This window comes from Nannobrachium achirus, assembly GCF_963921795.1.
Source record: "Nannobrachium achirus genome assembly, chromosome: 8".
In the NCBI taxonomy this organism is placed as follows: Eukaryota; Metazoa; Chordata; class Actinopteri; order Myctophiformes; family Myctophidae; genus Nannobrachium; species Nannobrachium achirus.
In genome coordinates, this window is record NC_137817.1 from 22,593,875 (window position 1) to 22,609,708 (window position 15,834).

At 44.5% G+C, this 15,834-nt stretch overlaps 1 protein-coding gene across 5 annotated transcripts in view; it reads right to left on the bottom strand.

The window, feature by feature from the left end:
* igsf5b (immunoglobulin superfamily, member 5b) overlaps positions 1–10,628 on the bottom strand; it is a 36,274-nt gene extending 25,646 nt beyond the window's left edge. For 2 of the 5 annotated variants that reach the window (XM_080731572.1, XM_080731576.1), the window contains exons 1-3: positions 10,555–10,628; positions 9,891–9,990; positions 6,645–6,959 (exon numbers count right to left, since the gene is read on the bottom strand). In XM_080731572.1, coding sequence (XP_080587698.1) covers positions 6,645–6,959; positions 9,891–9,945 — 370 coding nt within the window. In that variant the 5' untranslated portion in view covers positions 9,946–9,990; positions 10,555–10,628. The other 3 variants (XM_080731574.1, XM_080731573.1, XM_080731575.1) reach the window with 3 other exon arrangements.
* Positions 10,629–15,834: the final 5,206 nt, after the last annotated feature.

Here is a 15,834-nt window from a genome sequence, read left to right on the forward strand (position 1 = left end):
CTTCACTACCTCGTCTCAACCTCCAGGTCGACCACCAGATGACAGCTCATCCCAGCATCCTGGCCGTCCACCAGATGACATTTTTGCTGCCTCATCCCAGCATCCCGGCCGTCCACCAGACGACATCTTTGCTGACCTGGTCTATCATCCTGGTCATCCACCCGACATCAACGGCTCAGCTCCAGTTCAGCATCCAGGCCGCCCGCCTGACGTGTCCTGCCTGGCCCCGGTCCATGGTCGTCCACCTGACGTCTCCTGTCTGGCCCCGGTCCATGGTCGTCCACCTGACGTCTCCTGCTTGGCCCTGGTCCCTCTCCTCCAGACCCCCTCCACCCACCCTGCTCTGTGTTCCGGGCCAGCCTGGTGGGACGTCTGGAATCCGTCCCTTGAGAGGGGGGTACTGTCATGGTCTGCCTCTCCACAGACCATGTCCCCACTTCGACCACTCCCACATTCCATTCCATCTCACAGCAAGTCTACTTGGTTTGTTGTGGCTCTGCTTCCGGGTTCTTCTGCTCTTCATCCGTGACACATATATGGAGATGTGCGCCCGAGCGTCTAGTCGGCGCCCTAGCCAACTCGGGAACAATGTAAATATGCCCATATATGGAGATCTCTGTAGGACCCGTTATGCCCATATATGGAGATGCGCGGCCGAGCGTCTAGTCGGCGCCCTAGCCAACTCGGGAACAATGTAAAAATGCCCATATATGGAGATCTCTGTAGGACCCGTTTTGACCATCTGTTTGCCTGTTTGTCTTTGAGTCAGCAGAAGTGATGTCAGAATGCCCATATGCCCATATATGGAGATCTCTGTATCTGTGTCCCCTTTATGCCCATATACGGAGATTGCGTCCATTGTATGTCACAATGAGTCAGCGCTTGCGCCGATACTTCCATTTATGCCCATATATGGAGATGGGCGGCCGAGCGTCTAGTCGGCGCCCTGGCCAACTCGGGAACAATGTAAATATGCCCGTGTTGTCATAGGAGTGTGGGGTCATGTGGTGTACGTGATGTCAGAGCCTTTTATGAAGTGATGTCACAATGACCTGATTTCCTCCGGAACAGCCTGATGTCAACAATCAGCTCCGCATAAGGAGATTCCGAACGTTTTGCGCCGTTTCGGAAAAAACGTGCGTCGGGTCGGGTCGAGGCCCGGCACTGCACTCCGCGCCGCGGCGGGGAGCGCGCGTGCCGAATCTGAAGCCGGTGGGACGAACGGTTCTCGAGATACGCGGATTACAAACACACACGCAGAGACTTCTCGCATTTATAGATAGATGAGCAGCAGCAGCACAGCCCAGTCACAGAAAGTACTAGAGCAGGGGTCTTCAACAGGGGGTCCGGGACCCCAAGGGTTATTACAGGGGGGCCGCCAAATCTTTGTGTAATAGGATCATGTTTTTTACATTAACCATTTGAACCCTAGCATCCCTATTCTGAGTGGAACATTAGCCAAAACAAGCAGATCTACAAGCTTACAACGCCTCGCGCTGCGAGGCGTTGTAAGCTTGTAGATCGCTAGTTTTGGCAAGGAGGTTTGTAAAGGGAAATGAAGAGCAGACTAAGTATTTGACGGTTCAAGTGGTTAAATGTCTGAAAATACACTCCAACATGATGACAGTGCTGTCAAACAAGTCTAAGCTGTCTAATCTATGAACATAACACAATTTTATACAATATGTAGTGGGGGTCCCTGCTTCATCTCTGTCTCAGTTAGGGGGTCCTTGACCTGAAAACTTTGAAGACCCCTGTACTAGAGTACTAGAGTAGAGTAAAATCCTTAGTGATCATTCAACTCCCAAGAGTGCTGGGACTGGGAGTAAAAGCATCCTTTTTTAATGAGATTGTGAAACTGTGATATTATGTCAAACATGTAGTGAAACATAAAATCAAGGGTCAATTTAGTGAAATGAACGATAGGATTTTAATGCGTACGTCGTTCCCACAGCATGCCACTGTTCACTCCCCTCTGATACACTGTCACCTCCTCACTGTCACCTCCACATTCACTCCCCTTTGTATCTATTATTGTGTCATTTGTTTATGCTATGATGATGAATTGAATACATAGGACCACAACGGAAACAAGTCCCCAGGACCTTTTGTTGTGTTATCCTTTTAGCTTTAATGTCTGACCGTACCTCGTCGTAGGCTACTGTTTATTTTGATTGATTGAATAATCAATAATAATAATTAAAAAAGAAAACATCCTCACTCTCATCTCGTCCTCCCCCTCCACCATGGCTGCACATGCACATCAACAGCCCAAGCAATCATACTGACTTGTTCATCAGAAGAAGTTGTGTGTGTGTGTGTGTGTGTGTGTGTGTGTGTGTGTGTGTGTGTGTGTGTGTGTGTGTGTGTGTGTGTGTGTGTGTGTGTGTGTGTGTGTGTGTGTGTGTGTGTGTGTGTGTGTGTGTGTGTGTGTGTGTGTGTGTGTGTGTGTGTGTGTGTGTGGAAAAAAATATAATATCACAATATTTTTCCAAGCGGTTTCACAATACACAATCTTATCATGATTCATTTTCATTTATCAAGTTACTTAAAGGGCCACTTCACCCCTGGGACAACCCTATCTTATTTTATTGTTGTTTGGGACACGATCAACACAATCCTGAGTTATTTTTTGTGTTCAGTCTGTTTTTTGAGATATTTTAGTATTCAGCATGTGCTAGTGATGCATTTTGCATCATATGATGCAAAACGCATCACTGGATGATGCAAAACGCATCACCAGTACATGCTGAATACTAAAATATCTCAAAAAAACAGACTGAACTCAAAAAATAACTCAGGATTGTGTTGATCGTGTCCCAAACAACAATAAAATAAGATAGGGTTGTCCCAGAGGTGAAGTGGCCCTTTAACAGTACAACCACCTACAAGGTAGCAAAAACTAAAGGAAAAGGATAATTTTGGGAGGTCTATACAACAGTGGGACAGTAGGGTCCATTTGGTTTCATTTGTATACTGTCAGAGTTAAGGGGAGACCTTGGCATTGTAAAGTTTGAGAACTGACGATTTACCATAATGCAGATTTAAATGAATTCTGCAATGAATCTCTGTATTAACAATTCCACAGGATGTTTTTTATAAGGCTCCCTCAGTGTATCACGATATGTACGATATCTCTGAAAAGGCATATTGTGGAGACATTGTATCGTCTCAACGATATTTATCACCATATCGCCCACCCCTACAGTATGTGTGCATGTGTGTTCAAGATACTGAGAGGGGCTTCAGGAGTGAGAGTGCACAGGTGGGCATATTTACATCCCATTCACATTGGACAATTAAGGCAGGGACACGGCGAGGAGGCCGGCGTGGGGAGAGGCAGCCGCCCCGCCGCAGATTTGTGGCTCTCCTCCAACCATATATTTGCGTCCGCAGTACACAAATCACAGGCAGAGTTGCTGACTGTTAACTGGGCAAGCCAAGATGTGCGAGTAATTCAAAGGCGGTGTCAGGCCATCGAGATCCTGTGCATCTCGACCGGCACGGCTTGATCCTCTGTACGTATACTGTTAATGGCCGCATACGTCAATGTGGATTTGTGTCTTTGGAGGCAACGGAGGCCCTCTCTCTAATATATTGGAGGCAATGGGTCATTGCCTTTGTTGCCTCTCATTTTTGCAGTGAAGACGTTTCTTGTTTTCTTTTTTTCTCCCCTTCTTCCTCTTTAGCTGAGCTTTCGGTTTAGGGAATGTATTGGGGAAATTAGCTGAAATAAGGTCAGAGAAGGCACAGGTCGAAGCATGTGAGCAAGAAATCATTAGGCATTGAATGAGTTGTCGCCTGTTTTGATGCATGCCATTCCCATAAGAGCTCAGGCTGTGCTGTGTCAGTATAGCCAATATTTTTATGTTCCCCACGCGGCCTGACGCAGGGACCATAAAGCGTCTAATCGAAATGTCTACACTTGGCCTTAGGCTCAAACATTTTGTCCTTATTTCTGAGGTAGTAATTGCGCATTATGCACAATTCATAATATATACAGAAATAATAATGCTACAAAATATAATAGCCGCCACAACTTTGGCTGTTATAAATAGTCAGGGGCGTCACAGGGGGGGACTGAGTTACTAGGGCCCAAGCTCACTGCGCGGCACCGAGTCGTGAAAATGTTTGCAAATCTTTGAATATGTATTTTTTAAGCGAACATTTGTAAATAAAATTTTGCTTCTGGGGGGTCCCTGGAACTAAATATTTTGAGATGGGGGTCCGTGGCCAAATACATATCATTTTGGGGGTCCTTCACATGAAGAAGTTTGAGCACCACTGACATAGAAATGTAGTTTTTTCAACAAAAAAAAAACCTTAGAAGGATTTGAAATATTCAAAGACTTGCACAAGTTTTCACGTTTTTTTCAAAAATAGCAGATCTACAAGCTCGCAGTGCGGCACTCGGTGAATCCTTGTACCCAGGGCCCAGAAGTTGGTGGCGGTGTGACACCTCTGTAAATAGTATAAACAGAGTATACACATCATTCCTCAGAAGCGGTCCATTGCTTTAGCTCTCTTATAATTACTATTAAGGAATGTTTAGCCAGGCAGGCAGCATAAAATGCTGCTCTAAAGAGGCGCATAACTTCCAAACAGATTCACTACACATCACCATGAAACTTAAGGCTTTCAACTCAGAAATAACAACCCCAGCAGAACTGCATTCTCCAGTACGTCTCTCCACACTGCGTCTCCCATTTGGCACAGCGTCTGCATAATGCACAATAAATGATAGAAACACAACAAAGCTTCAGAGAGAGATTAACTACTCTACTAGCCATTAGCAACCATTAGCAAGTCCAAAAGGAGGGCATTATTTCTACATTTGTTTAATAGACACTAAAGTGAAAGGCTATAGATGTATTAGGAGGAGAGGAGAGGAGAGGAGAGGAGAGGAGAGGAGAGGAGAGGAGAGGAGAGGAGAGGAGAGGAGAGGAGAGGAGAGGGGTATCAGGGGGACCATAGCAGCAGCCTATAAATCTTTCCATGCTTCCTGACTGGCATCAGGTCCAGTGCCGTCCATTTGGTATTTATACCTGGACCCGGATCGATCCCACCCCACAACCACCCCCCTAAATGGCATCAACAATGTCATAGCACCTACTGTATACTATTCAGAAATGCCTGAGCAGCAGTTCTCCTACCCGACCAGACGGGCAAAGAGAACTTCAAACACTCATATACACCTGGGCCCATTTCTGTACTCTGAATGCTGTCGTTTGTGTGCAGGAACGTTGTGCAGAATGTACCTCCCTATCTATACTATAATTTTGCGAATGTCTGTCTGAGTGAGTGAGTGAGTGAGTGTCTGTCTGTCTGTCTGTCTGTCTGTCTGTCTGTCTGTCTGTCTGTCTGAAACAGCGTTTCTCCTCAGTGGCTGGAGCAATTGATCTGAAATCGCATCACCATTAGCATATGAACACACCTGACATAACTGTGAAGCCCGTTTGTCACTTTCACAAATCGTATGCTGTATATTAGCATTTTTATGCTGTATCTACTATCTATTCTGCATCTAGCATGAGGCACATCTATTCTGCATCTAGCTTGAGGCAAAATGTTTAACCAGCTCTGTGTGTGTGTGTGTGTGTGCAGGCAGGCGGGTGTGTGTGCAGGCGGGTGGGCTGGGGGGGGGGGGGGGGGGACAGTATCTCTGTAGCCATTAAACGAAACGGGTTTCTTACATTGATGCTCCTACATCATGCAAGCACCAGTTAAAGTTACTTTCCATCCCATTGATGCTCCTACATCATGCAAGCACCAGTTAAAGTTACTTTCCATCCCTCATATACTGTGTGCACAGTGCACATCCCATAACCCACACACTGCAATCATTTTGGAGCTCATATCTTTGAACGGGTAAGGGCTAGTATATACAAATTGAAACAAAAAGCAGCCAATTAAGAAAAGAACAGCTTCAAGGCTGGAGGCAGAGCATTACGGGCTTGGTTTTTATTGCCTCTGTGTGCTTTAGTGCCATGTGTGCCATGTGTAGACGTTAAGAGTGTGGGCGGTCGACATCGCAGCTGCTATCAACTTGTTTATTCTGTCTCATTTTACCTGGCGCGCTGTTCAAGGCTGGATTCTGCATGTTTCTGCACTTTCGCTCCGCAATTGTTTGCAAGACACTTTCCATCTGCTGTGTGTGTGTGTGTGTGTGTGTGTGTGTGTGTGTGTGTGTGTGTGTGTGTGTGTGTGTGTGTGTGTGTGTGTGTTGTGTGTGTGTGTGTGTGTGTGTGTGTGTGTGTGTGTGTGTGTGTGTGTGTGTGTGTGTGTGTGTGTGTGTGTGTGTGTGTGTGTGTGTGTGTGTGTGTGTGTGTGTGTGTGTGTGTGTGTGTGTGTGTGTGTGTACGTGCGTGAGCGTGTGTGTGTGTACGTGCGTGAGCGTGTGTGTGTGTGTGCGCGCGTGCGTGTGTGTGTGTGTGTGTGTGCGCGCGCGTGCGTGTGTGTATTTCCACCTATTCCTTTGCATACTCTTGCTTGTGAGAACGATCGACTCTATCCTTGAGAGAAACTAGCTCTGCAGAAGGTAATTGAAATCGCTTTACAGTCGCACTTTAACAGTTTCTGTTTGTCTTCCTGTCACAGTGAAAAAGCCAGCCACACAAGCGCAAACGCACACACAAAGCACAGACCTTGTACGAGCAGGGTTGCTGTTTTCTGCTGGACATTCTGGAGGTCACAGGTCACCTGCCCCTGGTGGCTCCTCTCTGTGTTGCTGAGGATGAACAGCCAGCTAGCTCGCCTCGGGGTGGAGCGGTTCTCTGCCTTCACGTTGGGGTTGTTGGAAGGCAGGGCTCCGTGCTCCCTGGACACGGTCAGCACGGAGGCCCCGTTCACCATCCACACCATCACGGTCCACTGCTCGGAGGTGCTGCAGGTGTACCGGGCCTCCTCGCCACGCAGGACGGCCAGCGTTCCAGGCTCCAGATACACCTCAGACTCGGCTGCTACATATGGGCATTATCAGAAGCAGAAGCAGTTTTATTGTCACTTCCATAATACACACTTGGTTGATATGGGAGCAAAATATACCTTTCTCTGCAACACAGAAACTAAAACAACTGACACATTAGAAAGAGGCAAGGGCATTAAAATGAGAGAGAAAGCAGCCGTAAAAAATATATTTTTTAAAGTGCTAATGCATTCAAAGTGCAAAATAGGTACAGAAGTGCTGTTCATCTCATGGTTTTGGGGGAGTATGTGGCGAGTGTTCAGGGTTTTGATGGTTTGGGAGAATAAAATGTTGGACACCCTACTACTGGTGCTTGCCCAGATGCTCTTGAACCTCCTAACAGATGGCAGGAATACAAAGAGATGGTGGCATATAGCAAAATCTTGAGTGCTAAACTGCCAATTAACTCGGAAAGTGTAAAAGTGGCATGGTAACTTTATCTTTTACACTCTTAGAGAAAAATTTACATTTTACTGCATACGGTAGATTCCAGAGGAACAGCAATCATTTGATTTCTTTCTTTCTTTTCAACTAGGGACAGCTGCTTTTGTAGTCTCAAGAAAGAGTGGGCTAAGAGTGAGACTGAGAAGCTGCGTGATAAATAGTTGCACCGTTCGCACACAAAGTTGCTTCCACAAGGCACTGAGCAAACTGAGCATTTTGAAAAGGGCTCTGACCTCATCACTCACTTTCCATCAAATAGGCTCACCCCAAAAAAAGAGAGGGAAAAAAGGCTCTATGCACATCGCCACTTCTAGATGCCTGCATGAATGAGAAAGAGAGAGGACTGAGAAAAAGAAAAGTGGAAGAAGTGAATATGACAGATTAACAGGATGAAGAGGTAAAAGGAATCAGGCAGTGGAACAGAGAACCGTTACGCTGCCTGTCAGGAAGAGAACGAGAAAAAGATGAAAGAATCAAAAAGAGAAGGCAGGGGGAAAGAACTGAGCATGGTAGAGTAAGTGTGTCAGGGAAAGAGAGAGGGAGAGAGAGAGAGAGATGTGCAGACAACGGTTGAGAGACGCTGTCATTTGTCCTATAGGGCTGAGTGATAAGAAAAAGATTAATAGTATTTACCAAATACCTTGATATTGTGACAATAATATCATATTGTCACAGTATCAATTTTCTTTTACATTTTGTAAACCTTTTCAAAAATAGTGCTCATTATGCGTTAATTAGTGTTGATCAAGAAGATTGTCTACTTTTACTGCTTTTAGAAGATTTTTGAAAAATCTTCTAAAATCCCATATGACTAGCCCTTACCCGTCCTGCACACACACACACACACACAGAGCTGGTTAAACATGTTGCCTCATGCTAGATGCAGAATTGATTAGCCTCAAGCTAGATGCAGAATAGATAGTAGATACACCATAAAAATGCTAATATACAGCATACGATTTGTGAAAGTGACAAACGGGCTTCACAGTTATGTTAGGTGTGTTCATATGCTAATGGTGATGCGATTTCAGATCAATTGCTCCAGCCACTGAGGAGAAACGCTGTTTCAGACAGACAGACAGACAGACAGACACTCACTCACTCACTCAGACAGACAGACAGACAGACAGACAGACAGACAGACAGACACTCACTCACTCACTCAGACATTCGCAAAATTATAGTATAGATATCAGCCTCCTATGATATCGATACAATAATATTGATATATTGCCCAGCCCTAATCTATCCCATCACCCAGATGGGATGACTGTGGGTTTGACCTGGCGAGAGGAATCAGGGCAAGTAGGATTTAGGGGGAGAATACAGACAAAAAGCACTGTGCAAATGAGTCTGTAGCCTTCAGCAGTAAGCCACAGCATCATCACCCTACTGGGGTAAACACTTACACAGCTAAAGAGAAAACCCCCACCAAGGCTGTGCACTGGATTAAGACGGAGAATCATGGAAGGAGCGAAGCGATCCATTATAACCTGCCCTGAGCCATCTATTAGACCCCTCTGGCACTGGGAAGGATTACACACAAACACAAGCCAGACACTTTAGACTTGAACACCCACATGTGCACGCACGCACGCACGCACGCACGCACGCACGCACGCACGCACGCACGCACGCACGCACACACACACACACACACACACACACACACACACACACACACACACACACACACACACACACACACACACACACACACACACACACACACACACACACACACACAGAGTACACTATCGCGTGCACATATGTACACACATAATATATGCATACTCGTTCGTGTGCGCACGCACACACGCTTCGCCAATTGAATTTCAGAGGAGCCTGCATAGTTCCCCATCACTGACAAATGGAGGCAAAAGGGGGTGAATATTAACGGTCAGGGTGGAAACTTTGGAATATGAAATAATAGGGTTATGCCGGAGCACTCAGGGTGATATATAACTTGTTTTGAGAGCTAACTGCTTTAGTTGCTACACAGCCAGCATGTGGAGCCATAAATTATGTATTCGTTTAGGAAATGAGGTCTGAGAAATATCTAGGCCAGCCCATACAGCTCTTTTCTTTTCATTGTAATCAGAGAATGGCAGAGTAATGAAAATATTCATCTGGGTACCAATTGGGAACAGGAACCAGTGACTCTGAAGTCCCCGACCACTGGCTATATCACAAGAACGCTGGCCATTTAGAGGAAAATTAATCACAGAGTGTAGATAGATGATTTGGCCCTCTAATTAGACTGGCATTGGGTTTAATATCAAGGGTGTTGGCGTTAAATAGATGGATATAAGGATAATACAATTTTCAGGTTATGAGCATGGGGTTGGTTTAACATACACTACTAAACCTGCTGAGGCATTGATTATGACATATGATATAAAGATTAGTGGTTTAGTGCTGCTTTAGTGAACATTTTATGAATAAATTCTTTGCTGTGCTTTATACTGGACAAAAACCTCACCTTGAATCATGCATGTCAGTAGTAGAGAGAGCATCAAAGGGACAAGGTTGTCCATGCTTTTCAGGTAAACAGTCAGGCCATTGTTCCCTTCTGAATCTACCTGAAAGTGAGGCAAACAGCAAACTCATTTATTACAGTCGGTCTCTCTACAGTCTACACATTATATAATCAATATATGAATGCCATATACACCGGGGTCCTATTGCTCTAGTACACTACTAAACCTTTCCAGAAGGGAAAGGTACCTGTTACATTTACATTTTGGAAGCATTACTTGTCTAGAAAAACTTTCGAGCAAAAAACTAAACATAATTACTTTGTATGTTTTCATAATTGTACCATTCAATATTGTCAGGTCAAAGATCATCCAGTGATCACGGCACATCATTTAATCACTCATTATCATTCCAAATGTTTCTGTTTAGAACCTACTGTACATGTAAGCATTGACAATGGGAGGTAAATTCCCAAATAACTGTGAAAATGCCATTTCTCACTACTTTCACAATACAGCTGCAAAACAACAAAGTGAGACTGCACCTATCTCTTTCCCATTGCATACTCACAACTGAAATCTGCAACAGATACTGACAATGCTACCTTAAAATTCACAGAATAATACAGAATAAGCTATCATAGACTACACTCTGTTTATCCCACTCACCTCTGTGTGGCGTCTCTGTGGACTTGTAGCAGGTGCCAGGAACTGTTTGTAGGTATCTGGGCCACTGTGGACGATGCCGCTATCTCCTCATGTTTATTTTTTGAGCCACATCACCCAAAACCATCCTGTTAAATATTACCAAACACCGATGGGAACTTTAGCCCTTTCCCTAGGAGTAAATACACACTGTGACTCATACTGAGAACAATGCCCCCCTAATTTATCCAGCCTCCAGAGGCCTCATATCTTGCTCTCCCCTCCCTCCTTAAAAGAATGGAACAAGTCACATATGATTTACACAGTATGTCTGGTTTAAAAATGGCAAAACTAGGATGACGTGTGTTGGACTTATGGCCATGTGTGTGTGTGTGTGTGTGTGTGTGTGTGTGTGTGTGTGTGTGTGTGTGTGTGTGTGTATGTATGTATGTATGTATGTGTGTATATATATACAGTATATGTGTGTGTGTGTGTGTGTGTGTGTGTGTGTGTGTGTGTGTGCGTGCGTGTGTGTGTGTGTGTGTGTGTGTGTATGTGTGTGTGTCCCCTACTAATAAACCACCAAATGTCTGACTGTCCAATGTCTGATATACACGCATGCTGACATCACCGATACTAAACAGTGCCAAAATCTGGAGATAATTGACATCACTGATACCGTCGCTTGTACTGCGCATGCGTCAGTGCCATGGTAACAGCCGCATGCTGAAACAGTGCCCAAATTTGGAGATGACTGACATCACTGATACGTCTGGGTTCTCCAACATATTACTTCTGAGACTCCTGTACGTTCAATCCCTCATATACTGGGCACACCCCATAACATCATTTGGAACACACACACACACACACACACACACACACACACACACACACACACACACACACACACACACACACACACACACACACACACACACACACACACACACACACACACACACACACACACACACACACACACCCTTTGGTTTGTTAATAGTACCTAATACTAACATCTACTGTACACAATACATTCCCTGCCTCTGACTAGTGTCTGAAAGGACCTAACCTTTCGCTGTTGCATCCTGTTGACTCACCAGATTTCACTATTGTGCATGGCTCTATAAATAGCCCAACAATGGAATTTCAACTCGAACACATGGAATTGCAGGGTTGTTTTTATACCACGCTAGTTTATTGGCCTTTTCTGTTACATCTCTAGGGCCTTAGTCCCAGGTTTTGCTCTACATACAGCAAAGTGCATTGATTAGACAGCAGTAGTAATAGTAGCAGTTACCATATAGTACAGTGGTTCCCAACCTTTTGTCCTTGCATCTGATACAAGCTGAGACCCTTACACATGCTTATAGAATGACTATTTTCTCAAAGTTTTGAGATTATGTAACCTTTTTGAAAAATATATTTTCAAATAGATTTAAGACTATTTGTGACTATTTTTGACTGTATAATGACAAAGATGCAATTTTGTGCACCTTCTAAAGGTGATACACCATGCATTTAAAAAGTATTTATGTCATATTGTTTATGTCCCAAAAACGTTTTTCAAAAGGTTTGAGGCTAAATTACCACTCCTGAATAGAGAGCCTCTCATTTTTGAATGGCTCTCAGAGCATTTTCATCTGCAGTACACCTTTGGCCTGAACTGCGCCACCCCCCCAAAATCTTTTTGAAAAGATTTTTTTTTTCCAAAAACGGCCGTCGATGACGTCATCGACGGTAGAAAATCTGAACAGCCTGTTTTGAGAACCCGTGGGATGCTTTTAACCTCCGCCTTCCCAAAACCAGAGAAAGACACAACGGTCAGAAATGGGACTTTGTGAGGATAGAAGGTGCTAGTGGGACCTCCAAAAAAGGTTTTAAAATAGGAAAAGTGAAATTTCATGGTGTATCACCTTTAAATGTTCTACGAAGGCCTCACGCTCAAGGAGTTCCACCAGGGGGGCCGGGAGCCCAGGTTGGGAATCACTGATATAGTAGATACTACCATTCATACAGATGATTTCTCATGTTGCCATAAGAATCACTGGGTTACATTCATATGTCCGGGACTATAGAAGGACTTTTTGCAGTCATCAAGGCACAGGATTGACAGTTCTATTCCAGTGTGAGAGTCAGTCCCTTCATTCAGTTAGCAGTTTATCATAGCTTTAGGAAGTAAAACAACTCCACTTAACCCCCCGTATATAATTAATTTCACGTCAAATAGCAGATCTACAAGCTCACAATGTATCACAACACGTTGTGAGCTTGTACCTGCCAAGTGGTCTCCTATTATGACATTCCCAGCTAGGGTTTATGTTGTTAAAACAATGAAAGGGGTTGCATTTTCAATCTAGCGTATGAGTCTTAGCATGGTGGTACTGTAAATCAGTTACAAATGGTGGTATAAAACTACTGTTTCTTTCCAACATCAAAACAGAAGAAATATGCCTGAATTATTTTCTCAAACTTTTTAACATAATGACTGTGTATGTACATTGTACAAAAGCTGCTTAGTCAAAAACAATTACAAACTGACACTACTGGAATACATTGTGTATCTTCTAGTAGTTACTATCTCCTCACATGCAACAACAATATAAAAATCACGTTGAAATCGCCGTGGAAAAAGGGAAAGGTAGGGTAACTGTTTGGATGAGTCCCTTCAACATGGACTGACCCTCCAACATATGACGGATTGGTTTCCAGTAAGACTGATGGTTTCCAGTAGGATTCCGGCAGGCGAGGAGTTGGAACAGGGTGTCCAGTCAGAGGGGTTCGAGTGTCGTCAAGGGTCAAGGGTCAGATGGACAAACGGGAGGCTCTCCAAGCTAGACGAGACAAACGTGATGATGAATAAATTGGGGTCACCAAATGTGCAGCTCTTCTTGCCACAGTGGCAGCCATAGGGCTGCAGCAATCAAATGTGTTAAAGTGTTGTGGGTTTCCACAGTTAATGACCATAGACTGCAGGCATTTCACATTTCAGCAACAGTGCATTTCAATCAGGAGGGAGAACTGTAGTTGAAATCATTCAACATGCTGATAAGTGGGTAGTTGTTTGCTTTCTGGTTCAGGTTAAGAATTACATACGGGTATTGTCGGGTAAAAACATGGCATGTTGGTTATGGCTGACCTTGCAGTACACAGCTGCAGCCAATCAAATTAATAATTAGATGTAGGTGTGCCAGTGTGCAAGCATTATACAGCTGACTACTGTACTGCTCACTACTGTCTATGCTTGCACAATGGCACAGCCATGACCGTGGTCACACCTAAATGTGATGCCAGGGGCAGCAGTGGCTCAGGGGTATAAATGGGCGGTAGAGCGGCCAGAAGGGAACCATGAGGTTCCCAGTTCGATCCCGGGTTGGTGCCTTGCATGGTTTCCTCTGCCATCAGTGTATGACTGTGTGTGTGAATTGTTGAATGTAAAGCACTTTGGTTAAAAAGCGCTATATAAATGCACCATTTACCATATTTTACCCTTCTGTAGTTTTTAACCTGTACAGCAAAATAAACTAAAACTTTGGCCTAGGTTTCCAAGCCCCTTTTAGAAAGCATTTATACCAATGAAAGTGATTAATAATCCTGATCCCATTATTCAGTAAAATAAGGACAATCATTATTTAGAGAGAGAGAGAGAGAGAGAGAGAGAGAGTGTGTGTGTGTGTGTGTGTGTGTGTGTGTGTGTGTGTGTGTGTGTGTGTGTGTGTGTGTGTGTGTGTGTGTGTGTGTGTGTGTGTGTGTGTGTGTGTGTGTGTGTGTGTGTGCGTGCGTGCGTGCGTGCGTGCGTGCGTGCGTGCGTGCGTGCGTGCGTGCGTGCGTGTGTTGGGGGGTACATCGGTGGAGGAGGAAGAAAGAAATTGTCCCCCAAATAAAAACAAACAAACATTCAAAGAAATGTAAATAGGAATATCTCCTACAGCGAGCCACATATGCTTGACATACAGAGAGAGAGGGAACGAGGAGCCTGGCTTTGAAGATTACGATTATAATTATTACCATTATCATCATCATCATCATCATCACCACTACTGTTGCCTTGGGAGAACGACGAGAGAATTTGTGAGATATGTGTTATTGTGGCTGCATCCAGCTGATCCCCCCCAGGTGCTGGCTGTGCTCATTGAAGTTATTTGCAGAAAGTGGAGCGACAGTTCCTGGTAAACAACCCGATACACCGTACAAATCCTCAGTGTTCATTCAGCTCTGAGAGCGTACAAACGGAACCTAATGGACCCGTTAAGAGCCTGAGGTTTTTTTTACTGTGTACAGAGCTTCTTTCCCCCACTCAGACAGAACACTTAAAAAACACTTCAGGTACCCAATAACAAGACATCCCGCCATGTACAAACCAAGGTCAACTAAAGACAGTATGAACTGTGCGGCGTTTATGCACCACACAGTTAATCTCGGGGTTAGATTCATATTTAAAATGTTACTCTATGTATGCAAGCACATTATTGTGGTTGCTTCTTTGGAGGTACCACTACCAACCAAAGCTTATGAATGATGAGGTTATCTAATCATGTCATAACGAGGTGGTCATTTGAAACGAGGGTCGTGGCAACAGACTCCTCAGAAAACAGGGTTATCTTTTAATTAAGCCTGTTGCATTAACTTCAAACATAATGGCCACAGACAGCAAGGAGACTTCATCTCTCAGTCATTTCAGCCCTGATCCGTGTGATCTTTTACTGCCACCTGGTGGTAAAGGTGGAGAGTAAAAACATGGTGGCAGAGCAGGGACTTGCTCGGCCCCTTATTCAGCCCGGGAAAAAGAGTCAGAGAGGCCCTCATTGCGCGCTATAGAGAGAGATCTCTCTCTATAGCGCTGCTGCTCCTTAAAGGTTTGCCATTTCAGATCATGATAAGTGACAAGCCAGTGGGCCAATTTATATTTTGTCGTTGTCGGGTGGAAACCTTGTATGTCCAATACAGTTTGTTTTGTATTTATCATTTTAAAAATGATTTAAACTAGTGAAAACAGCCGATCTACAAGCACACAACGCCTCGAAGCACACAACGCCTCGCGGTGCGAGGCGTTGTGTGCTTGTAGATCTGCTGTTTTCACTACTTTTGTGCGACGGCCTTGTGGATGAAGCAGGGCTTTGCTATGCGAAAAAAATGTATAAATTTGAAACGTGGAGATACGAGGTTTCTACCCGACAGTGACGATTTACTTTGTTGGCCGCCCAGCCTCCAAAATGGAACCGACATTTTATTTTACATTTCTTCCTAATGGCCGGCCTGGACCGGCCAGGAATGAACCGGCCGTTCGGGAGTTGACCCGCTTTT